The 24,669-nt window shown below is 53.2% G+C and overlaps 1 protein-coding gene across 4 annotated transcripts in view; it reads left to right on the top strand.

Moving 5' to 3' along the window:
- Nucleotides 1-6,074: 6,074 nt before the first annotated feature.
- Nucleotides 6,075-24,669, top strand: part of NAGPA (N-acetylglucosamine-1-phosphodiester alpha-N-acetylglucosaminidase) — a 36,019-nt gene continuing 17,424 nt past the window's right edge. The window contains exons 1-11 of one of the 4 annotated variants that reach the window (XM_047780568.1): nt 6,075-6,194; nt 6,285-6,740; nt 8,044-8,183; nt 9,365-9,473; nt 10,522-10,650; nt 11,379-11,584; nt 11,689-11,736; nt 12,758-12,886; nt 13,042-13,173; nt 13,258-13,321; nt 16,784-16,934. In XM_047780568.1, the coding sequence (XP_047636524.1) occupies nt 6,109-6,194; nt 6,285-6,740; nt 8,044-8,183; nt 9,365-9,473; nt 10,522-10,650; nt 11,379-11,584; nt 11,689-11,736; nt 12,758-12,886; nt 13,042-13,173; nt 13,258-13,321; nt 16,784-16,934 (1,650 nt within the window). In that variant the 5' untranslated portion in view covers nt 6,075-6,108. Of the gene's footprint in view, nt 6,195-6,284; nt 6,741-8,043; nt 8,184-9,364; nt 9,474-10,521; nt 10,651-11,378; nt 11,585-11,688; nt 11,737-12,757; nt 12,887-13,041; nt 13,174-13,257; nt 13,322-13,437; nt 13,726-15,466; nt 16,244-16,783; nt 16,935-24,669 lie in introns of those variants that run through there. The other 3 variants (XM_047780569.1, XM_047780570.1, XM_047780571.1) reach the window with 3 other exon arrangements.

Genomic DNA, 24,669 nt, shown 5'->3' on the forward strand with positions numbered 1-24,669 from the left:
AAGAACAGCCAAGGACTGTGAACTGAGGGCTCCAAGAAAGGCCACAACACCCAACCACCATCCTACCAGCTTTATCTCTGGGGAAAGCGGCAACCTCTTCCTGTTCCACCCCCAGCTCCAGGCAACCACTAATCTCCTCTCTGCATCTCCAGATTGGCCTTTTCCCAACACTGAATACAAATGGAATCCAGAGGATCTCAGAGGTGACGAAAACATCCTCAAAGTGGTTTTAAGGTGATGCTGCAGTCTCTCTGGACATTTACTAAAATCATTTAAAAAGAGTGTATGGTATGTAAACACCTCAATAAAACTGTTTTTAACAAAACAAAACCCTTCAAAATCTTCCTGTTTCTCTTGGACTGAAATCAGAATTTATTTCCCTGGAACCCTGCAGGGTCTGGCAATGGCCTGGCCCTCCTGCCTCCACCCTCCTGGCTCATCTTCCTCTTCTTCTCCCCAGGTTCTGAACCGCTCCAGGCTCTGCAGTGCCCTCTGCCTACAGGGCTCTGGCGCCCATCTCCGCACAGCTGTCCCTTCCCAATCATTCTTCTTTTTATTATTATTATTCAATGACTTTTATTACATTTACAGTTGTACAACTATCATCACAACCTAATTTTATAGCATTTCCATCCTAAACCCCCAGTGCATCCCCCCACCCCCAACCTGTCTCATTTGGAAACCCTGTTTTTCAAAATCTGTGAGTCAGTATCTGTTCTGCAAAGAAATTCATTGTGTCTTTTTTTTTAGATTCCACATGTAAGTGATAGCATTTTATGGTGGTGTCTCACTGTCTAACTTCACTTAACACGGTAATTTCTAGGTCCATCCATGTTGCTGCAAATGCCATTATTTCTTTCCTTTTAAAGGCTGAGTAATATTCCATTGTGTATATGTACCACATCTTCTTTAATTTTTTCATAATGATTTTTATTTTTTGATTATAGCTGGTTTACAGTGTTCTATCGATTTTCTACTGTACAGCAAGGTGACCCAGTCACACATACATGTATACATTCTTTTTTCTTCATTATCATGCTCCATCATAAGTGGCTAGATATAGTTCCCAGAGCTATACATCAGGGGGTTTTTTTGTTTGTTTTCTGTTTTTTCTTTTTAGGGCTGCACCCGTGGCATAGGGAGGTTCCCAGGCTAGGGGTCTAATCAGAGCTACAGCTGCCAGCCTACACCACAACCACAGCAACGCCAAATCCAAGCCACGTCTTCAACCTACACCACAGCCCATGGCAACGTGAGATCTTTAACCCACTGAGTGAGGCCAGAGATCAAACCCACAACCTCATGGTTCTTAGTCGGATTCATTTCCACTGCACCACGATGGGAACTCCAGGGTAGCACATCTTCTGGATCCACTCCTCTGTCGATGGACGTTTAGGATGTTTCCATGTCTTGGCCGTTGTATATAGTGCTGCACCTTCCCTATCCTTCTGTCTCTGTCTAAATGGGCTTACACAGGCCTTCTCTGCCACCCCTGGGACACCTTTCTTTTTTTGTCCTGCTTCTTCTCCACTCTCATAGCTTACTCAGATCCAAACTCCAACATGGCTGGGTCCATCTGCCAGTTTTATTAGCATCTAGCAGAGAAAAGGTACTCAATCTGCTGAATCCACAAATGGTTGTGATAGGGATGGAATAGCCACAGGTGGTTGTAGAAGTCCCAATAAAGGATCACAGATAAAGAAGGAAATCTAGGGGAGATCTGGGAGATCATTGTAAGTAAATACATTGCTCAAAAAAGCCATCAGAACAAGGCAGGCTTGCTTGACTAGTGGGGGTGCAAGAACTGCCTCAGGTCATTGGGTGGGGGATGGGATGAGGCCTGCATTTCAGATTCAGATCCAGGGCAAGCATTTGAGGACCTCCCTTCTGCTGATTTGAATACACACCTTACCAGATACCGTGGAGTCGCTACTACTCCCAGAAAGGAAGAAGCGGTCTTTTCCGATCCCCACTCCCCTTGGATGATAAAACTGTAGCCCACTGGATCCTCAGGGCAGAGTTTCCGTGCCTGCCTGCTTGTATCTCTCACAAGCATCCTATCTTAATAAATCTATTTCTGTCACTATTGCCTATCGCTTTATCTCTCGCTGAATTCCTTGGGTGTGGAGGCATGAAGAACCTAAAGTGAGTTCAGACATTGGGTGAGTGATTCTAATTTGAAACCGTGGGTTCAAGTCCCAGTCTGGGTTTAGGCTGGGTTCGAGTACCGGCACATGGGTTCAGGTCCCAGTCCGTGTTCTGGCTAGGTTCAGGCTGTTGGTGCTGTCAGTTTCAACTGGAGAGCCCAGATGAGGATGCTTAGAGGGAGGGGACCAAGGTTTTCTGAAAAGAGTAGGTGTGAACAAAGGAGGAAGCCCTGAGTTAGTTGGTTTGGCTAGAACTGTACTTTGGGTGTTGTTACAAGATAAACTGAGGAGTTCCCATTGTGGCTCAGTGGTAACAAACCAGACTAGTACCCATGAGGACTCGTGTTCGACCCCTGGCTGCCCTCAGTTGGTTAAGGATCCAGCGTGGCATGAGCTGCAGTATAAGTTGCAGACATAGCTCAGATCTGGCGTTGCTGTGGCTGTGGCTGGCAGATGCAGCTCTAACTGGACCTCTAGCCCAGGAACTTCTAAATGCTGTAGATGCATCCCTAAAAAGAAAGGAAAAAAAATTGAAACGAGCAACAGCAAACCAGAAGCAGTTAGGTGCAGAGGAAAGTCTTCTATAGAGAAAGCGCAGAGGCAAAGTAAGGAATTTTTTTTTTTTTTTTTTGGGCCGCACCGCGGCATATGGAGTTTCCCAGGCTAGAGGTCGAATAGGAGCTGCAGCTGCTGGTCTACACCACAGCCACTGCAACACCAGATACGAGCCACATCTGCAAACTTCACCACAGCTCACAGCAACGTCAGATTCAGATAGTTTAACCCACTAAGCGAGGCCAGGATGGAACCCGTGTCCTCATGGATACTACTTGCATTTGTTACTGCTGAGCCATGACAGGAATAGGAAATAGTGATTTTATTCAGAAAACCATCATCCTGAGAAGACTAGAGTATCCTAGTTAGAATTTAGGCTTCTTTTACACTAAAAGAGGACGGGGTGTGGTTGGTTGGTGGAAACTTCTTCTTGTCATAACCCTTTGTTCTCGCAGCTGTCTGCATATGTCAGGTCACCATGTTGCTATAAACCTACAACAAGACAAATGCTATTCTCTGTTCTGCAACTTTTTATCTCTGTGAATGCAAAAGTGTTACACATTTAAAGGTCAGAGTCTTGAGAATGGGCTCCCCTGCATATTTCAGGCTAGAGGCAATATCCTCCACTTGAAGCAAGAGCAACAGAATACAAAGGTTAAAGTAAAAGAAAGGTCTGATATGGTGTCACATTTGTTCTTCTCTAGTAGGCATATAACAATTTGACAAGGGTGTGACAAACCTCAAAGTAGGGAGAAGCCAGAAGTTAGCAAAGACTGCCCGCCACCTGCAACTCCTAGTTGACTGAGAACAGAGGCCATCAGGAGCAGGGAGGTTGGTGGCAGGCTTTGCTGGTTTGCTGATGATTTCTGTCGCCTGGATATAAAGATTAGAAAGACATCCCCCAGAGTTCCCGGTGTGGCTCAGAGGGTTCAGAACTTGACTCATCTCCATGAGGATTTGGGTTGGATCCCTGGCCTCGCTCAGTGGGTTACAGGATCTGGCGTTGCCGGGAGCTGCAGCGTAGATAGCAGATGCAGTTCTGATCTGCCATTGCTATGGCTATGGCGTAGGCCAGCAGCTGCAGCTCCAATTTGACTCCTCGCCTGGGGACTTACATATGCTGCGGGTGCGGCCCCCCAAAAAAATAATAAGAAAGGCATTCCCTCCACATCAACACATCTGCATCAGGCTAGATCATTTAACTCACAGGGGAGCAATCATTTTGAACGTTGTTCACTAAAGTGAACTATCTGTGGTTCCCTCAAGTTCACAGGGATGCTCCCAGGGGCTCACTTGAAGTCTGACAGTATTATTTCTGAAACGAAGGTGTCAGAGGGCTCTGCTCTCTCTGAAGCCTGGAGGGGAGAATCTGTTCTGAGCCTCTCTTCGAGCTTCTGGTTGCCAGCAATCGTGGATGTTCTTGGCTTGTGGCTGCATCCCTCAGTCTCTGCCTCTGTCCTCAACTGGTCTTCTGCTCTCTGTGTGTCTCCTTCTCTTCTCCTAAGGACACCAGCTGGATTGAATTCAGGGCTCACCCTACCCTAGGATGACCTCGTCTTCACTAATCACATCTGCAAAGATCCTGTTTTCAAGTTAAGATCAGATTCTGAGGTTCTAGGAGGGTGTTCATCTGGGGAGACACTGAGACACTATTCCACCCAGTGTCCTGACAGTGGCTCAAAGAGGGGCCTGAGCTCAGGCACTGTGGACAGAAAAGGGCTCGCCTGGCATGCTCTTTTTTGTCCTTTTGTCTTTTCTAGGGCCGCACCCGTGGCATATGAAGGTTCCCAGGTCTAATCGGAGCTGTAGCAGCCAGCCTACACCAGAGCCACAGCAACACGGGATCTGAGCCATGTCTTCGACCTACACCACAGCTCACGGCAGCACCGGATCCTTAACCCACTTAGCAAGGCCAGGGATCAATCCAGCAACCTCAGGGTTCCTAGTTGGATTCACTAACCACTGAGGCATGATGGGAACTCTTTTTTTTTTCTCTCTCTCTCTCTCTCTCTCTCTTTCTGCAGCACCTGTGGCATATGTAAATTACAGGGCTAGGGGTTTGAATCAGAGCTTCAGCTGGTTGGCTTCTTTTTTCTTTTTTTTTTTTGTCTTTTTGCTGTTGTTGTTGTTGCTATTTCTTGGGCCGCTCCCACGGCATATGGAGGTTCCCAGGCTAGGGGTCCAATCGGAGCTGTAGCCACCGGCCTACGCCAGAGCCACAGCAATGCGGGATCCGAGCCGTGTCTGCAACCTTCACCACAGCTCACGGCAACGCCGGATCGTTAACCCACTGAGCAAGGGCAGGGACCGAACCCGCAACCTCGTGGTTCCTAGTCGGATTTGTTAACCACTGCGCCACAACGGGAACTCCTGGTTGGGTTCTTAACCAACAACTGCCTGGCCCTGAGTACTCTTGGCACCAAAGGACAATTAGACTTGTACTGTGTCCTGGGTGGCCTGTGCTTTACAGTGGCATCAAAAGGCCACCTAACCCTGGACACTGCCCTGGACCAGCCATAAAGGGCTTTATAGAGACAACTGGCAACATGTGAATGTGAGCTGTGGATTAGTTAATAGAACTCTATCAGTGTGAAATGTCCTCATTTTACTTGACCTGTGGTTATATAAGAAAATCTGTTGGCAGAAGATACATGAAGTGCTCAGGTGAAAGGCCGTAGTGTCTGCAGCCTGGCTGCAAATGATTCTGAAAAAATGTACATGAATATACATACAGTAAAATACTTTATACAGTAATACTATATATACACACAATACTGTATATATACAGTAAAAATATACTTTATATACATAGAAAATGTATACTTTATACAAACGGTAACAATTGGTAAAGATAAATAAAACGTATGCGGGTGTTCCTTATAGCACTTTTTCAACTTTCCTTAAACGTGAAATTCCCTCAACATAAAAAACTCCATCCCCTCCAAAAAAACCCCCAAAACAAACAAAAAAACCCAACACGGAGTTCCCCTTGTGGTGCAGTGGAAACAAATCCGAACCAGGAACCATGAGGTTGCAGGTTCGATCCCTGGCCTTGCTCAGTGGGTTGGGTATCCTGCGTTGCCATGAGCTCTGGTGTAGGTTGCAGACGCGGCTTGGATCTGCCTGGCGTTGCTGTGGCTCTGGTGTAGGCTGCAGGCTGTAGCTCCGACTAGACCCCTAACCTGGGAACCTCCATGTGCCGTGGGTGCGGCCCTAAAAAGACAAAAGACAAACAAACAAATAAATAAAAACTCCCGCCACCATACCGTCAGAACAAAATACAAAAATACAAACAGGACGAGATCACGCGATAAACGACGAAAGGAAGCAATTCAGGGCTAAAAGCCGCCGCCAGAGGACCCGAGTCACGTGGGGCGAGCCCACGTGACCGGCAACCAAGTCCAACATGGCGGCCTCCATAGGCCGCTGCCTTCTCTTCCTCGTTGCGCTGTGCCATTTCCTCGGTGAGGCGTCCGGCTATCTCGGCTTGGGGTGAGTACCACTCTCGGGGGCAAGCCTAGTTCAGGAGTCTCCTTGCCTGGGGCATAGTCCTCGGAACTCATGGCTGCCCTATCTTCGCAGGGCCTCCCGCGACGACGACTTGCTGCTGCCTTACCCCCGCGCGCGCACGCGCTTCTCCCGGGACTGCGCAAGGGTGCGCGCCGGCCCCCGAGAGCATGAGAGCTGGCTGCCATCCTCCGCGACCCCCAGCGCCCGCGGCCCCTCAGTGCGCACTTTCGTCTCACACTTTTCAGGCCGCGCAGTTGCGGGCCACCTGACACGGGCCGCCGAGCCCCTGCGCACCTTCTCGGTACTGGAGCCTGGAGGACCCGGCGGCTGCGCGTCGAGGCGCCGCGTCACGGTGGAAGAGACTGCGCGGGAGCGCGCCTGCAGCGTCGCTCAGAACGGCGGCTTCTTCCGCATGGACACTGGCGAGTGCCTGGGGAACGTTGTGAGCGACGGGCGGCTGGTGGGGAACGCCGAGGGGCTGCAGAACGCGCAGTTCGGGATCCGCCGCGACGGGACCCTCGTCACTGGGTGAGGAGGCGGGGAGCCCCATGACTGTCAAGGGCAGAGGGCCTGAGATTTGGAGGGTAGCCTTGCTTCCGTGTTAAGGTTCCCAAACCAAGCTGAGCTTCCGTTTCCTCATCTGCAAAATGGAAACAGTAATACCTTCCTTACAAGTTAATTCATGTTCCCGTATTGTGGAGCGCTTGCTTTGTGTCGAGTAGTGCTGTACCCCGAGATGTAGCTGTGAACAAGCACACGGTCCTTGCCTTCACAGACCTCTCCCGTGACTAGGGAAAATAAACAAAAGGCAGGAAAATCAATCAAATTGTATATGTGCAGTGAAGCCATGAACAGGTTGAACTGATTGTTAATAGAGTGTTACATTTAGGGAAGGTGATCAGGATTGGCTTATCTGAGAAGGTAACCTTTGAGTTGAGATCTGAAGATTAATCATCACAAGTCAGCCAGTGTCAGAATTGGAGGAAGAGCATTGCCTCAGAAGGAACAGCCAGTGCTAAGGCGAGAGGTGCAGAGAAGGGTTTGGTATGTATGAGGGACTGAAGGAAGGAGCAAAGTATCAGAGGAGGACAGAACTGACTTTGGTTATTTATTTTAATTTTTGGCCATACCTGTGGCAGGTGGAAGTTCCTGGGCCAGGGATCGAAGCTGCTTCACTGCAGTGACAACGGCAAATCCTTAACCTGCTCCACAAGAGAACTCCTGACTCTGGTTATTTAAAAGCTTACTCTTACTTTTTTTTTTTTTTGCCTTTTCTAGGGCCACTCCTGTGGCATATGGAGGTTTCCAAGCTAGGGGTCTACTCGAAGCTGTAGCCGCCAGCCTGTGCCAGAGCCACAGCAACACAGGATCCAAGACGCGTCTGCAACCTTCATCACATCTCATGGCAGCACCGGATCCTTAACCCACTGAGCAAGGGCATGGATCAAACCCACAATCTCATGGTTCCTAGTCAGATTCGTTAACCACTGCACCACGACGGGAACTCCTCCTTAAAAGCTTACTCTGACTGGACATGAGGTCATAGTAGAAGCAAGGAGACCAATTAAGAGGCTTTTTCTGGCATCAAGTGGTATTTTGGTTGGAGTGACAGCCTGAGAGATTGAGGGCCACCATAGGTGGACTTGAGACCTGTTGGGAACGGTTGTTTCTGTTAAATGAAGTGTTGACTGGGATGCGTAGATTATTTGTAAATGCTGCTTCCAGTTCCTGGAAGGTTCCTGGGCCATGAGGAGGGATCGAGTAGCCAGACCAGGGGTGGGGCTGCCACTGCTGTTGGATGAATCTCATCTCCTGCCTTCCCTGTGTCCAGGTACCTGTCTGAAGAGGAGGTTCTGGACACTGAGAACCCCTTTGTGCAGCTGCTGAGTGGGGTCGTGTGGCTGATTCGCAATGGAAGCATCCACATCAATGAGAGTCAGGTGGCTGAGTGTGACGAGACACAGGAGACAGGTAGGGAAGGGGGCATTGCTTGCAGTGAGATGTGGGTGAAGGGTGGGGGTGTTGGCAACAGCTTGAGAAGCAGGACTGGCCAGCGAGGTGTAGTTTTTCAGCAAGTGCTATTCTAGGTCTTGGGGAATCAGTGTGGATTAAGACAGATAAGATCCGTGCTCTCATGGAACATATGAGGAGGAAAATAAATATAGAGTATGCTGAAAAGAAGGGGTAAGTGCTAAGAAAGAAAAATAAAGTTGGAGGAAAGGCACATGGACAAGGAAACAGAGAAGTGTTGCTAAGTTGTTTATGGACCAGCAGCATCAGCATTGCCCGGGAGCTTGTTATAAATGCACAACTTCAGCACCTGCCCTCCTCCTCCCTCTCTCTCCCGCACCCCAGAACTACAGGATCAGAATCCCTGGGGGTGAGACCCAAGAGTGTGTGCTCTAAGGAGCCCCCCGGGTGATTCTGATTGATGTTCCAGTTTGAGAACCACTGGGATGTGGAATGCTGGGACAGGGAAGGGATGATGCCATTGGCCCTGATGTGGAAAAAGGCTATTTTATTTTTTTGGCGGCAGCCACGGCATATGGAAGTTCTCAGGTGCAGCTGTGACCTACACGGCTGTGGCAACACCCAATCCTTAACCCCCTGCTCCGGGCAGGGGATCGAACTGGCACCATTGCAGAACAGCACCAGATCTTTAACCTGCTAGGCCACAGCAGCAACTTCAGGAAATGGACTCTTTGAGACCCTGCAATCAGGGAAGGCACATGGAGGAGGTGACTGAAGTCAGAAGGAGCAAGCCATGGGAGGAGCCAAGGAGAGGCACAGTCCGGTCAGAAGGAACAGATGGTGGCTGCAGGTGTTGAGGGGGTTAGGGTGCCCCCAGGAGATACGGTAGAAGAAGCAGGTCAGGGAGGTCATGCCAGGCCTTGGTAAGGCATTTGGATTTTTTCTAAGGACATGGGAGACTGTTGGAGTGTTGTCATTTGGAGGCTGATGTTTCTTGATCGACACTGAAGAAGAGCCCTTTGGCTACTCTGTAGAGACCACTGGGACAGGGCAGGGGAGGCAGGGAGAGCTGGCTGCATAGACTGGAGGTGGAGAGTGGTGTTGGACTGGCAGGAAGTAGTGGGCAGAGCCCAGAAAGCCTCCTGAAGCCTGGGTGCTCAGCTAGGTTGTCTCTCCCTCAGGTTCCTTCAGCAAATTTATAAACGTGATATCGGCCCGGACAGCTGTGGGCCACGACCGGAAGGGGCAGCTGGTGCTCTTCCATGTGGACGGGCAGACGGAGCAGCGGGGGTGAGTGCTGTGAGCCAGGGTCTCTTAGCCAGGGCTGAGTCCTGCTCTGAGGAACTTCACCCCACCAGCAGCTGCTCTTCTGACCCCCAGCCATCCCCTGGGGACGATCACACCCGTCTGTACCCTGTCTTCCCACCAGTAGAGGGTCCCTGGGTCTGTCCCACTTCTAAGACTTCGTCATCTTCCACACACTTGTGCTCAGTCTCCCCAACTTAGGGCCTCATCTCTGAGCTGTGGTTGGGGTGAAAGGAAAGTATCACAGTGGTAGCAGGGAGGTGACTCAGTTCCAGTCCGAGCTCAGCCAGCTGCTAGGTCTGTGGCCACAGACAAGTCCCTTGCTCTCTCTGAGCTGCTCTTTTCTCCTCTGTAAAGTGAGTGTGCTAGTTTGCTGTTGCTGTGTAACAAACTAGCCCAGGCTGCACTAATTTATTAGATCATACATCGCTCTAGAGGTCGGCAGTCTGGGAGGGCTCACCTGGGTTCTCTGTTCCTGGAGTCCCACAGACCAGAGTCCAGCTGCTGGCCAGGCAGGGTGCTCATCTGGAGCTTCTGGGAAAGACTCCTCTTCCTGGCTCATTCAGGTTGGCAGGATGCAGCGATTGTAGGACTGAGGGCTTTATGCCTTTGCTGGCTGTCAGCAGAGCCTCTCCACTCCTAAGGCCACCGATGTTCCTCTTTCAAGCTGCAGAAATGTGTCGAATCCATCTAACCCCCTTGTATTTCCCATCTCTCTCACTTCCATTTCTGCCCCCAGCCTGAGAACATCCTGAGCTTCTAAGGGCTCTTGTGATTCCATTGGGTCCGCCCAGATAATCCAGGACAGTGTCCCCATTTGCGGATGGCTGTGCCACGTTTCATAACACAGTCACGAGAGTGATCTCTGGTTGTAGTCAAGAGCTTCAGGGACTGAAAGGGGACACCTTTAGGGGGCCATTCAGAAATTTGCCTGCCACAGTGGGTGTGTGATACCACCCCCACCATGGAAAGTAAGATGTGTCAACCGGAAAACGGCCGTGGTATGGTCAGCGACACCGCTCTTGTGCTGCAGCATCAATCTGTGGGAAATGGCAGAGTTCCTGCTGAAACAGGACGTGGTCAACGCCATCAACCTGGACGGAGGGGGCTCCGCCACCTTCGTGCTCAACGGGACCTTGGCCAGTTACCCGTCTGATCACTGGTAAGCCTACCACAGCCCCCTTGTTGAGGTTCGAGGCCAGGCCTGTCCCTGACGATCTCATTCACAAATATTGAGTGCCTACTATGTGCCAGGCCCTGGAGCTTCAGCAGAGAGAGGGGGCACGGAGACCCCCGCTTCTCGCTCCTTCCAGGAAGTATACATGCCCGCTCTGCCCAGGTGGATGGAAGGGGGTGATTGATCAGGAAAGACCTGGGGATAGTGAAGCATGGCTGAGATCTGGAGGGTGAGGAGGCAGCTGCTGGGTGGGAGTGGGCACAGAACAGCACACGCAGGGAGTTCCTGTTGTGGTGCAGTGGAGGAGAACCTGACTAGTATCCACGAGGATGCACGTTTGATCCCTGGCCTCGGTCAGTGGGTTAATGATCCGGCATTGTCCTGAGCTGTGGTGTAGATCACAAACGTGGCTCAGATCTGGCATTGCTATGGTTGTCGCAGACAGCAGCTACAGCTCTGATTGGACCCCTAGCCTGGGAACCTCCACATGCCACAAGTACGGCCCTAAAAAGCAAAAAACAACAAAAAACACCCAGCACGTGCAAAGGCCCTGGGATGGAAGGGATCATGGGGATGGGAAGACCTTCTAAGAGGCCAGAGAAGGCACAGCGGAGAGAGGCAGGGAGAGGCAGCCCTCAGGGATGCAGGGGGCGCTTTGAGGGGTTTCTGCGGGCCAGCACCTCAGCCTTGCTTCACTCTCCTGTCTCCCACAGCCAGGACAACATGTGGCGCTGTCCCCGCAGCGTGTCCACTGTGGTGTGCGTGCACGAGCCCCGCTGCCAGCCGCCTGACTGCAGCGGCCATGGCACCTGTGTGGAGGGGCACTGCCAGTGCGTGGGGAGCTTCTGGCGGGGTGCTGCCTGCGACGAGCTGGACTGTGGCCCCGCCAACTGCAGCCAGCATGGGCTCTGCACGGAGAGTGAGTGGGGCTCTGCGGGAGGCAGCTCCAGCCCGGGCACCCCCCTCTCGCTGCCGCCACCCTGCCCAGGCCCTCACCTGGCCTTCTCGGTCTTGTCTTGGCAGCCGGCTGCCGCTGCGAAGCTGGATGGACAGGGTCCAACTGCAGTGAAGGTAAAAGCCACCGGGCCAGCCTCCTCCCTGGCCCCCCAGGCACACAGGACAGGGGGAGCCTGGCAGCGGCCGAGCCTGCCTCTTGGGCTGCAGGTCACTTGCCTCTTGCCTGTTATTTTTGCCTCATGCGTGAATCAGCGAGTTAGTGTCCTGGGGCTGCTGCAGCCGATTCCACAAACGGGATCTTAAAATGGCAATACTTAATTCTCTCCCAGTTCTGGAGGCTAGAACTCCGCAATCAAGGGGTCAGCAGGGCCAGACTCGCTCTGAAGGCTCTAGGGGAGGGTCCCTTCTACCTCTCCCCACTCCTGGTGGCTCCTGCAGTCCTTGGCTTATGGCTGCATCACCCCGGTCCCTGCCTCTGGCTTCACCAGCACAGCTTTTTCTCCTGTGTCCAGGCTTCCTCTCCGCCTTCTTACACGGATTCCAGGCCACTGGATTTGGGGTCCACCCTCAATGCAGGGTGTTCTCATCCCGAGATCCCTAACTTATGTCTGCAAAGACCCTTTTTCCAAATGATCTCACAGGTTCTGGGGGTGAGAATGTGTCTTCGCAGGAGGACACAGTTCAGTCCACTACAGCCATCCACAGCTTAAATGCTGCAGTGGCTTTCTTTGGCGCTAAGAGAGAAGTCTGAATTCCTCGGCTGGTCCTCCAGGCCCCGGGTGCTCCAGCATCACCACGCTTTCCAAGCCTCAGCCTCAGTGTCCTCGGAGGCCTCCCCGCCCCACCCCCTCCCTCTGTGCTCTGTTGCTGCCACCCTGAGTCTGGTCCCTCCCACCTGTGTCCTCATTGTCCTTTGACACCTGCTTTCTGGCTCGCTGGCTGCCTGTCCTGCCAGACCGGAAGTTGGCGAGGGCGCAGCCCCAGGGCCTGCCGCATAGCAAGTTCTCTGGAACAAGCTGTAGGGAGAATGCCTGAACCTGTGGGGCCACTTGGGTGTGTTTGCCATCCTGTTGGCCCAGGCCTGGGTGGCGCAAGACTGGATTTTGCAAAGACCGCCCCCCTTCCCCCATCCTAGCTTGCACCAGCGGCTTCTTTGGGGAGGACTGTGCCAAGAAGTGCCAGTGTCATAATGGAGCCACCTGTGACCCCATACGGGGGACCTGTGCCTGTCCCCCTGGCTTCACTGGAGACACATGTGTGCAGGGTAAGCTGGATGGCCCTTGCATCAGCAGGGAGGGAGCCCCGCCTGGGGCGCTTCTGTGTCAGCCCAGCTCTGCACACACAGGGGCCCATGCTGGCCTCGCAGAGAGAGCCCCGCCCCCAAGGCCTCACCCGTGTCCTTCTGCCTCCTCCCCACAGAGTGTCCCCTCGGCTGGTACGGGCCAGGCTGCCAGAGCCCTTGCAAGTGTGAGCACCAGTGTCCCTGTGACCCCCAGACGGGCAACTGCAGCCTCACCTGGTCACCCACCCTGAACAGCCTCCTCTCCCAAGGTACAGCCCCTCCCGGGCCCTCTGGGGCAGCAGCGGGCAGACCCCTCCCCTCCCCACCTTCAGCCTCTCCCTGGCATCTTGCAGTGAAGCAGTGTCTCCCGCCTCCCGGGGCCACCCTGAAGACAGAAGAGCTCTCTGTCTCCACCAGGTGGGTGCTTTGGTGGGAGCTGGGGCAGGAGAGAGGAGGTGTGGCCTCTGCTCAGGGACTGGGCGGGGCTGGGGGGGTGGCAGCTGGGCACCCATGTGACATTTCTCACACATAAGCACACAAAGAGTCCCAGCTGATGCTTGCAGCCACCTGAACCATCCAGGGAGATGCTGAGAAGGACCCCAGCCACCAACCCAGTGGAACTGATGGAGCAGGTTGTGGGCTGCTTTTCTCTGTTCCCAGTGCAGAAGCGTGAAGCCCTGAGGAATTCACTTCATTCTTGGGCACCCCCATGTGCTCAAGCCTTATCTTGGAGGTTTTATCTCTGTTTTCTAGTGCAAGGGGGTGTATTAAAGGGTTGGGGAGTTCCCGTCGTGGCTCAGAGGAAATTGATCTGACTAGCATCCATGAGGATGTAGGTTCAATCCTTGGCCTTGCTCAGTGGGTTGAGGATCCGGTGTCGCCATGAGCTGTGGTGTAGGTCACAGACAGGGCTTGGATCCCACATTGCCATGGCTGTGGCAGAGGCTGGCAGCTACAGCTCCATTTTGAATCCTGGCTTGGGAATCTCCATATGCCGTGGGTGCAGCCCTAAAAAGACGAAGACAGTAAGATAGAGAGTTGGGGAGTTCCCGTCGTGGCGCAGTGGTTAACGAATCCGACTAGGAACCATGAGGTTGTGGGTTCGGTCCCTGCCCTTGCTCAGTGGGTTAACGATCCGGTGTTGCCGTGAGCTGTGGTGTAGGTTGCAGACGCGGCTTGGATCCCGCGTAGCTGTGGCTCTGGTGTAGGCCGGTGGCTACAGCTCCGATTCAACCCCTAGCCTGGGAACCTCCATATGCCGCGGGAGCGGCCCAAGAAATAGCAGCAACAACAACAACAAAAAAGACAAAAAAGACAAAAAAAAAAGAGAGTTGGGCAGAGTTCCCATCATGGCTCAGTGGGTTAAGGATCTGATGTGGCTGTGAGCTGTGGCACAGGTCATGGACACGGCTCAGATCTGGTGTTCTGTGGCTGTGGTGTACGCTGGCAGCGGCAGCTCTGATTCGATCCCTAGCCTGGGAACTTCCTTGTGCTGCAGGTGTGACCCTGAAAAGAAAAAGTATCTGGGTGCAAGAATTGAGGTGGTTGGTCTGGGAGCCCAAAGAAACTCTTGGAGGAAGAACCACTTCCCATGGTTCTCACAGCCCATAACCCAGCCCTGGGTGCCAGCCCCACCCCCTCAGGTGGGAACGGGCGTGGGTGTGAACGAAGAGCCCCTCGACCTTGTCTTGGAGGCAGCACCTGGGAGCTCATCAGATGCAGATCCTGGGTCCCTCCTGTAGGTCCTGACCCCATAACTTGAGTGCAGCCCAGAGGAAAATCCTGGAAGCATGCTGAGAAATGCAGAAAGCAGGGATAGTGGCCCCCTGGAGCCCCACACCCCAAGCTGAGGTTCCTTGGGTATGAGACCATGTAGAACTAGAGCAAAGGAGGGGTGCTGTGGCAGGCTGAGGGGTCCAGCAGTCTGCTTCCCCGCCCCGCCTGCCCTGCGGCATATGGAGTTCTCAGGCAATGCCCCACCCTTAATCCACTGTGCCAGGCCAGGGATCGAACCCACGTCCTGGTGCTCCAGACAGGCTGCCCATCCTTTTGCACCACGGCAGGAACTCCTGCTTGTGTCCTCTTTGGGGCTGAGGGCTCAGGCAAAGACTGTGTAGGAAAAAAGATCATTGAAGGACCCCATCCATCCCCCCACCAGCTCCCTGCCTAGAGGAGCGGTGTGGGTCCTCCCTGCTCTGTCTGCTTTGAAGACCCTGGAGGGAGCCCGGTCTCTGTGGGCAGCATCCCTGGGAGCACAAGACACAAACCCCTGCTTCCCAGGGCAGACGAGATCCCAAACTATTGCATTTGGCCTGAGCAGTTAAAAGTATCATTTACTAGCAACATCTGAAAATCAGTAACAGTCATATAACGGCTTCTCTTGAAAGATCAGATGTGGCAGTGCTGGCCTTTGTCCCACATGAGAACTGTTGCCGCTGCTCCAAGCAGGCGTGGAGTGCCTACCCCCACCCAGCCCCGTTTGCTCCTGATGGTCCCTGCACAGTCCTGGACCCTGGGCCCCTGCAGCACACCCCAGCCTGAATCACCCAACATCATCCCCAGTCGGGGCTTCTCTCTTGCCCACAGGACCACCTGGCTGGCCCTCACCTTGGCCCTGGTTTTCCTTCTGCTGATCAGCATGGCTGTGAACGTGTCCTTGTTCCTTGGGTCAAGGGCAAAGCGGAGCCGGCATCTGGTCGGGGCCTATGCCTACCACCCGCTGCAGGAGACGAATGGGGAGCTCCTGGCCGTTGAGAAGGAGCAGCCAGGTGACACCTGTAACCCCTTCAAGGACTGAAGCCTCCGGCTACCCATCACAGCCTGTTTTGAGGGCTTGTTTCCACGAGCTCCGGCTTCTGCAGGGGAAATGCCAGGCCCTGACCATCTGGGTGGTTTCCTGACAGCACCTGTGCCTCAGCTCCTCACCCGGACGCCTGCCGTGGCACATGCCACCCCAGTAGTCCAGCGCTTCCTGGAGAGACTGCCTCCCTCCCCGCCTGCCTGTGTCTGCTGCTTGGAGGCCCATCCCCCAGGGCCTGCCCCACTGCCAAAGAGCCTCCAGCCTCCTGGGATGGGGCTGCCAGCGAATGGAACTTGTCATGGCTGAGCCATGGCCAAGTGCAGGGTCCAGCCAGCCCCCTCGGACCCGGTGGGTTGAAGGGGCAACGGCCACATCACGGGACCCTTTTTTACAGACCTCATCACTGAGTTTGCCAACTAGAATTCTGTTTCCTGTCAAGGGAAGATCCTTAGAAGGGAAGAGGGGTGAAATCATGTTTACAGGCTCTACTGCCAAGAGGGTTTTTTTTACCACTTGAATAAATTGATACCATCAAAGGATGAGCACCCTCTGAATTCGGAACTGCGGACTTGAGGCCCGCCTAGGTCTTGACAGGTGGGGCTGCCTAGGGGTTATAAGCCGGCAGCAGAGGACACATCCAACTCCCTGTTGGGTTTTTTTGTTTTTCCTTTTGAGGGCCGCACTTGCAGCATATGGGAATTCCGTGCTGGGGCCAGATCTGTAACCCACTGAGCAAGGCCAGGGATGGAGCCCACATCCTCATGGTCACTGTGTCGGGTCCTTAACCCACTGAGCCACAACAGGGAACTTCCAGCTCCCTGGTCTGTGTTGTTCAATGGGGTGGGGGGTGGGGGTCTTCTCACTTAAATCCACTGGAACCACCTGGAGGGCTCGTTAAACCTCCGATTCCCGCCTGGGGCGGGGCCGCAAGTGCGCAAGTCTCGCGAGCTCCTGGGTGGTGATGACTTGGGCGCCTGGGCCACGCTTGAAGGAAAAAGGCTAAGTCCACACTGTATTTTAAGCGACCAAACTAGTACATTCAGGAGCGTAACAACTCCAGGTTTCTGGTTTCTCATCAGAAGAGAGAGAGCTCGCAGGCCAAGCTGGCGCCCTTGCAAGGCCGTGAGCAAGCGGTTTGCCGGCTCAGAATCGAGGTCCCTTCTGGCTCCGCTGCCTCCAGCTCTTCGGAGCCCCATCCTCCGGCTTCCTTCGTCTGTGACCTGCATCCCCGTGAGTATTAGAGTTTGTAACTTGTGGTCCCGAAGGGTCTTCAGGAAGTGCCTGGGGACAGCGTGCCCCGTGAATGTTTAGCAGCTTCTCGGGAGGGGAAGTGGGGGCGGTGCTGCTGCTTCCGTCAGATCCTCAGATCCATGCACGTTGCAGGCTGAATGTGTCCCCCCAAATTCACATATTGAAGCCCCACCCCCCCAGTATGATGGTATTAGGAGGTGGGGGCTTTGGCTTATTTAAATTAGGTTTAGATGATGTGATGAGCGTGGTGTCTTTATAAGAAGAGGAAGCAACGCGAGAGCACCCTCCCGCACGGGCACATGTGCACACAAGGACGAGGCCATGTGGGCACGTGGCGGGAGGGGATCGCCTGCGAAGCAGGCAGGGGGCCTTCACCTAGGATGGGATCTGCCGGCACCTTCCTCTTGGATGATAACTGCAGTGGTTTGCATAGTGCTGCCCAACAAACTGGCCCCAAACTGGTAGTTTAAAACAACAACCAGGAGGTCCCATTATTTCCAAGTGGAAACGAATCCGACTAGCAACCGTGTGGTTGCAGGTTCGATCTCTGGCCTTACTCTGTGGGTTAAGGATCTGGTGTAGGTCTCAGACCGGCTTGGATCCTGCGTTGCTGTGGTGTGGACCCTTGGCTACAGCTCTGATTTGACCCCTCGCCTGGGAACCTCTATATGCCACAGGCGCGGCCCTTCAAACAAACAAACAAAAAGTCATTGCTTCTCTTGGAAAATAATTGCTTCTTGTGATTCTAGGGTCAGCTGGGTGATTCTGTTGATCTGGGTTAGGGTCACTGTTTCCAGCTGGGCTCACTCTTGTGTGTGCGATCAGCTGAGGGGCCAGCTGGGGCCTGGTCGGGGGTGGCCACAGCTGAGGATGTAGATCTGGTCTGCGTGGTGTCTCATCCTCCAGGAGGGTGGCTCAGGCTTGGGTTCAAGGTGGAGACAGGGATTCTGAGAGAGAAGCACATGAGGCTTCTTGAAGCATAACCCCTTGAAGAAAAGCTGCATAGGGCATGTGTGCAGGAGGCTGACTGAGCTATCACTGCAGCTGAGCATGTGGTTTCACTTTAGAAAGGGAGAGTTCCAGGTCTTTAGGACTTTAGCACTTTCACCGATGCAGCCTGGGTTTGAGTCCTGGTCTAGGAACTGAGATTCCCACATCAGCTGCTGCATGCTGTGACCAAAAACATTTGAAATTTCTTTTAAATTAAAAGAAATATTTTTTTTGATTGCACCTTCAGCATGTGGAAGTTCCTTGGCCAGGAAGCAAATCCTTGCTACAGCAGCGGCTTGGCCATAGCAGTGGCCCAAGCTGCTGCAGAGACAACGCTGGATTCTTAACCCACTGCACCACAAGAGAATATCAAGCATTTTTTTTTTTTTTTTTTTTTTAAAAGAAGTTCCCTGGAGTTCCTGTCATGGCTGAGCAGGTTAAGAACCTGACTAGTATTCATGAGGATGCAGGTTCGATTCCTGGCCTTGCTCACTGGGTTAAGGATCTGGTGTTCCCACAAGCTGCAGTGTAGGTTTCAGACGCAGCTCAGATCTTGTGTTGCTGTGGCTGTGGTATAGGCAGGCAGCCGCAGTTCTAATTCAGCCCCTAACCTGGGAACTACCATATGCCACAGGTACAACCCTAAAAATAAATAAATAATAAATTAATTAAAATTAAAAAAAAAAGTTACCTGGTGGCCTAGCAGTTAAAGACTCAGCGGTGTCCCTGCTGTGGCTCAGTTTCAATCCCTGACCTGGGAACTTTGGTGCAGCCTTCCCCCCACCCCACCGGCCAAAAAAAAAAAAAGTAGGAAGAATTTGGTTCAGAGACGTGAAATGTCTCAGGCCAGCTCCCAGCCTCCACGTTCCCGCAGGCAGGCGTCTGCGGGTGTGTGTCTTTGTGTCTCCCCTGAAGATGGGGGAGTGGTGAGCCACCATGCCAGCCTGCACGCTGTAGGCATTGGCTGTTTTGGTAGGTGCCTCAGGCCAAAGTCTGTTGGTGTTCTGGGGCACATCTGATCCTGCCTCTGGTGAACCCATCAGCCCACAGTACCCTCACCAAGCCGCTAAGTTCCACCTCCTCCTTCAGCTCCTGTCCTGGGATCCTGACCAGGGAGGAGGGGTGGCCGTCACAGCATGTCCAGGGACTTGACCGCCTCTCATCCAAAGATCCAGGCAAATGCTGTAGGTTTTTTGTTTTAATTGAAATATGGATGATACACAATGTTGTGTTAATTTCTGCTGTACAGCAAAGTAATTCAGTTATACATATATATGTGTGTGCGTGTGTGTGTGTATATATATATACTCTTTAAATATTCTTTTCCATTATGGTTTATCATAGGATATTGAATGTAGTTCCCTGTGCTCCACAGTAGGACCTCGTTTATGCATCTTATGTATACTGGTTTGCACCTGCTAATCCCAAACTCCCAGTCCATCCCTCTGCCCCTTCTCCTTGGCAACCACAAGTCTGTTCTCCATGTCCGTCATCTGTTTGTGTTTCGTAGACGGGTTCATTTGTGTTATATTTTAGATTCTCCATATAAGCAATGTCATGTGGTATTTGTCTTTTTGACTTCACTTAGTGTGAGACTCTCTAGTTGCATCCATGTTGCTGCAAATGGCATTACTTCCTTTTTATGGCTGAGTAGTATTCCATTGTGTACATACAGCATATCTTTATCCATGAATCTGTCAATGGAAATTTAGGTTGTTTCCATGTTTTAGCTATTGTGAATAGTGCTGCTACAAGCTTAGGGGTGCATGTATCTTTTTGAATTATAGTTTTGTCTGGATATATGCCCAGGAGTGGGATTGCTGGATCGTATATTTCGTCTTCTAAGGAATCTCCATACTGTTCTCCATAGTGGTTGCACCAATACACACTCCCACCAGCAGTGCAGGAAGTTTTTATTCCTCCTTCCAGAAACAAACAGCCAGGGTGTCATGTTCCTCCAAGGACCTTGTGTTTCATCTCCACCTGGAAGTTTTGTATTCTTCTTTTTTTTAATGAGCCCCTGGGCTGCTTTGATATTTTGCTGCTTGTGTTCATGGATATGAAATCGTGACAGAGCTCAGCCAAGTTCCCAGGCACCTCAGACTCACTTTGGTGTATTCCTAAACAAGCTCCGAAGCCCAGCTGCCAGTCTGAACATGTTCCCCAAGAGTGACCCACGGAGTCAGAAGCTCAGGGGGAGAGGGGTCCAGGGATCTACAGAGAGCACCCCCAGGGGTCCTAAGTCAGCGGGCTTTGGAAACCCTTGCCCTGAAGGCTCTGTCTTCCACCAAGGGTATCTCTGTTCTTAGCTGTGCTGGCAGCTGGGTGGCGAGTTACAGCACTGTGTCTAGTGGACTCCAGGCCAGAGGGGGCCCAGCAGTACCTGGGAGGGTCTGTGCCTGAGGGTCCCTGGGACGCAATGAGCAGTGCGAGTCCTGCCCACTTTCGCCCTCCCTGTGGCCCATGGATTTTTAAAAAATGTGTCATGGCAGGTATTTATCTTTGTCCAACCTCCAGTCTCTCTTCTTTTAGTACCTTCCTGTCCTAGGCTGGGTCCCCCCACAGCAAAACCTTACATAAAGATGTGGGGGCAGGTAGTTTATTTGGGGAGTGGCCCCAGGAAGCCCTCCTGGGGGACAGAACAGTGAGGTGGGGAAGGGAAGGCAGTGCGTACACAGCACATGGGTGAGCAGCTCCCTCTGTGGACCACTGACCCGGCTCAACCCCTGGGGCCTCCTGGTGGGGAGGGTGGTGGAAAGAGGAGCTCGGAGTTGGCCAACGCTAGTGGGGAACCGGGGCACTTAGAAGCCTATATTCATTCACTGCATTGAGGGCCGCTCCTGGGGGTTAACTCCCGGGCCCTCCCAGCCTGCCCTTCACAGGGCAGGGTGGGCAGACGTCGCCATCAGAGAGAGTGGCAGGTTCTTGCATCCAGATGCCCTCTGCCCAGGAAAGGTGGGCTGGGCATCCAGAGCCTTAGCCAAGGCCTCAGGCCATGTACCTCCCTGGTGTGGCCTTGGGGCACTGCCTCTCCCCCAGTCTCCATCCTTGTGGTTTGGCCAGCACTGCCCCCTCCCTCCCTCCAGGTCCCAGGTGGTGTCAGTGAATGGTTCAGAGATAGGCATCTGTCCCAGTTGGACAGTCAGAACCTGCCCTGGAACTTCTTCTGGAAGTAGGGGTGAGAACCTCTCCACCAGGACTGTCCGGCTTCCAGGGTGTGGATCACATGGTAGAGGAGAGTGAAGAAGAAGCTAACCAAGAAGGAATGAGGATGGGAGCTCCCATCGTGGCTCAGCAGTAATGAACCCAACTAGTATCCATGAGGACGAGGGTTTGATCCCTGGCTATGCTCAGTGGGTTGAGGATCCAGCATTGCCTTGAGCTATAGTGTAGGTCGCAGATGAGGTTTGGATCCTATGTTGCTGTGGCTGTGGGTAGGCCAGCAGCGGCAGCTCCGATTTGACCCCTAGCCTGGGAACTTCCATATGCCATGGATACAGCCCTAAAAAGACAAAAAAAAAAAAAAAAAAAAGAGGAGAACGTTGTTTGAGCCCCTGGAGCCAGCTATACCTGAAGCAAGATCATTCTTGGACTTCCAATTACTTCCGTTTTGCCCGAGGGAGTTTGCATTGGATTTGGGGGTCTCTGACAACCCAAAGAGTCTGAAACATATGACATGCCACCTCAGCAGAGGCACATTTTGGACATGAGCATTTGCAGAGCTCAGATGGGACATGGGGCAGGAAATACAAAAGTATCTGAGATTCCAGGAGTTCCCGTCATGGCGCAGTGGTTAACGAATCCGACTAGGAACCATGAGGTTGCGGGTTCGATCCCTGCCCTTGCTCAGTGGGTTAACGATCCGGCGTTGCCGTGAGCTGTGGTGTAGGTTGCAGACGCGGCTCGGATCCCGCGTTGCTGTGGCTCTGGCGTAGGCCAGTGGCTACAGCTCCGATTGGACCCCTAGCCTGGGAATCTCCATATGCCGCGGGAGCGGCCCAAGAAATAGCAAAAAAGACCAAAAAAAAAAAACACACAAAAGTATCTGAGATTCCAATACCTACCTGTGGTGTCGTTGTGGGGGGACCCTGGTGACACAAACAAGAGCCTAAGTCATCAGTATCGCTGGTTGGGTTTAACCTGGACGAGTTACAGCAGTGCAAGGGTCCCCTCCCCACCCTGTGGGGGTGAGGGAAGACCCCTGAGCACAGAATGTGGACTAGAAGTCCAGGGGCTTGGTGTGGGACTGTGGCCGGGCAGTCGCCGTGGTGACACGTATCTCAGCTGCTGGGGTGCTCTTTATGCAATGTTAGCATGGAAAGACCCCAGAAAAAGTTTCCAATCCTGGGGTCAACAGTTGGGCTCAGGGACCCTGACATGGAAACAGGACTCAAATGTGATGCCACAGCTCTCATCAGATTCTCAAAGAATCCGTGTTGTGGCTCCAGATCTTAGGTCAGGGGTTTCAGATTGTGCTTTTAGGGGATTCACATTTCTCAGCAGTGCCTTGGTGGGGGCACTGAAGGGAGGGGAGGGGAAATGGGCAGGGGATGGGTACGTTTGAGAGCCACCCAGCGCGGCCCTGGCCCGCTCCTTCCAGGCTCGGCGCAGACTCCCACAGGAGCCACTAGCCCCCGAGACCCGCCTCCTCTGCGGAGGCCCCTGGCGTCGAAGAGTTGGTCCCAGAGGCAGGCCCTGGGCCTCAAGGAGGCCGGGTGTGTTGTGATCTGCCCTCTCTAGACCCAGACCCCGTGGGGCCTCCCAGACGTCAGCAGTGACCCACGGCTCAGAACTGATCCCAGCTCGCCTGCCCCAGGGGGCTCTTTCTCAGACCCATGGGCAGCTGGTGGTTCCCCCAGGAGCCCTCGCCCGCAGCTCCAGAGCAGTGCGTGAAAGTGGCAGGGGGTGTGTGCGCAGGCTCTGTACCACATCATGTAATGGCCACTTCCGCTCCTTCCACTTGGTGTGTTGGGCAGGGCTGGGTAACGGCAGCCTGTGTAGAAAGGGCCCTAACGCAGCCACAGAAACCATACCGTCTGTGCTCTCCCAGCTGATGGTCCTTGGTCTCCTGCTCCAAAACAAGGGACCCTTGGAGTTCCCTTGTGGTGCAGTGGGTTAAGAATCTGGTGGTGTCACTGCAGCAGTTTGGGTTGCCGCTGTGGTTCACCGCCTAGCCTGGGAACTTTCACATGTCGTGGGCACAGCCCCCCCCCCAAAAAAACAAAAAAAAACCTCCAAACAAAGGACCCTTTTCAGAATCCCCTGATGGCTGCAGCAGCCAGCCCCCTGCTCTGTGTCCTGAGCACGCTCACAGGAAGGGCGGGTGCCCTTGGACAGGCCCCCACCCTCTCCTGACATCAGGTCTTGGCTGTCCTCTGATGCGACTCTGGGACTTAGATTAAAACCCAGGGACAGGGCAGAGCAGCCCAGGACAATGGACAGCAGGCCCTCACCTTCACCTGGGCACCTGGCAAGTAGAATCTGGGAACCAGCCCCCAAGATTCTGCGCCGGCAGTGCTGAGTGGGACCCAGAGGCCTGCATCTAATGCACTGACGAACTGCACGGATAGTCATGTACGTGAACAGATGCTCCTGCGCTGTGTGCATCTGCAGTCTCCGCCCCGCCGAGATTGTGTCCACCCAGAACCTCACAACGTGACCTTATTTGGAAGTAGGATCCTTGCTAGTGTAATTGGTTAAGGATCTTTTTTTTTTTTGTCTTTTTTGTTGTTGTTGCTATTTCTTGGGCCGCTCTTGCGGCATATGGAGGTTCCCAGGCCAGGGGTTGAATCGGAGCTGTAGCCACCGGCCTATGCCAGAGCCACAGCAACGCGGGATCCGAGCCGCGTCTGCAACCTACACCACAGCTCACGGCAACGCCGGATCGTTAACCCACTGAGCAAGGGCAGGGACCGAACCCGCAACCTCATGGTTCCTGGTCGGATTCGTTAACCACTGCGCCACGACGGGAACTCCTGGTTAAGGATCTTGAGAGGAAATCATACTGGATTTAGAGGAGGCCCTAAGGAGTCCCCATTGCGGCTTAGCCGATTAAGAACACGACTAGGATCCATGAGGATGTGGGTTTGCTGCCTGGCCTCGCTCAGTGGGTTAAGGATTCAGGGTTGCTGAAGATGTGGCTCCAATCTGGTGTGGCTGTGGCATAGGTCGGCAGCTGCCACCATTTGGCCCCTAGCCTTCAAACTTCTGTATGCCAGGGTGGGGCTCTAAACCCAATGCCTGATATCCTTCTAAAGGAGGAGACCCACGAGGACTGAGGCACAGCCCAGAGTAATGTGGCCACAAGCCAAGGAACACCAGGAGTCCCCAGAAGCTGGAGTTTCCATCATGGCACAGCAGAAACAAATCCGATTAGGAACCATGAGGTTGCAGGTTCGATCCTTGGCCTCACTCAGTGGGTTAAGGATCCGGCATTGCCGTGAGCTGTGGTGGAGGTTGCAGACGTGGCTTGGCTCTGGCGTGGCTGTGGCGGTCATGTAGGCTGACAGCTGTAGCTCTGATTGGACCCCTAGCCTGGGAACCTCCATATGCCATGGCAGGTGCAGCCCTAAAAAGCAAAAAAAAAAAAAAGTGATTTTTGTACCTCTCCTCCCCGGCCCTAAGAACCAATCTGCAACCCGTTGAGAATGGCGTCACTCCTGTTGAACATGCTCTTGAGTCTTTTAAACCCCAGCCAAGTAATTCTTGAACACACCCAGGGAGA

Source organism: Phacochoerus africanus, chromosome 5 (genome assembly GCF_016906955.1).
Source record: "Phacochoerus africanus isolate WHEZ1 chromosome 5, ROS_Pafr_v1, whole genome shotgun sequence".
Lineage (NCBI taxonomy): Eukaryota > Metazoa > Chordata > Mammalia > Artiodactyla > Suidae > Phacochoerus > Phacochoerus africanus.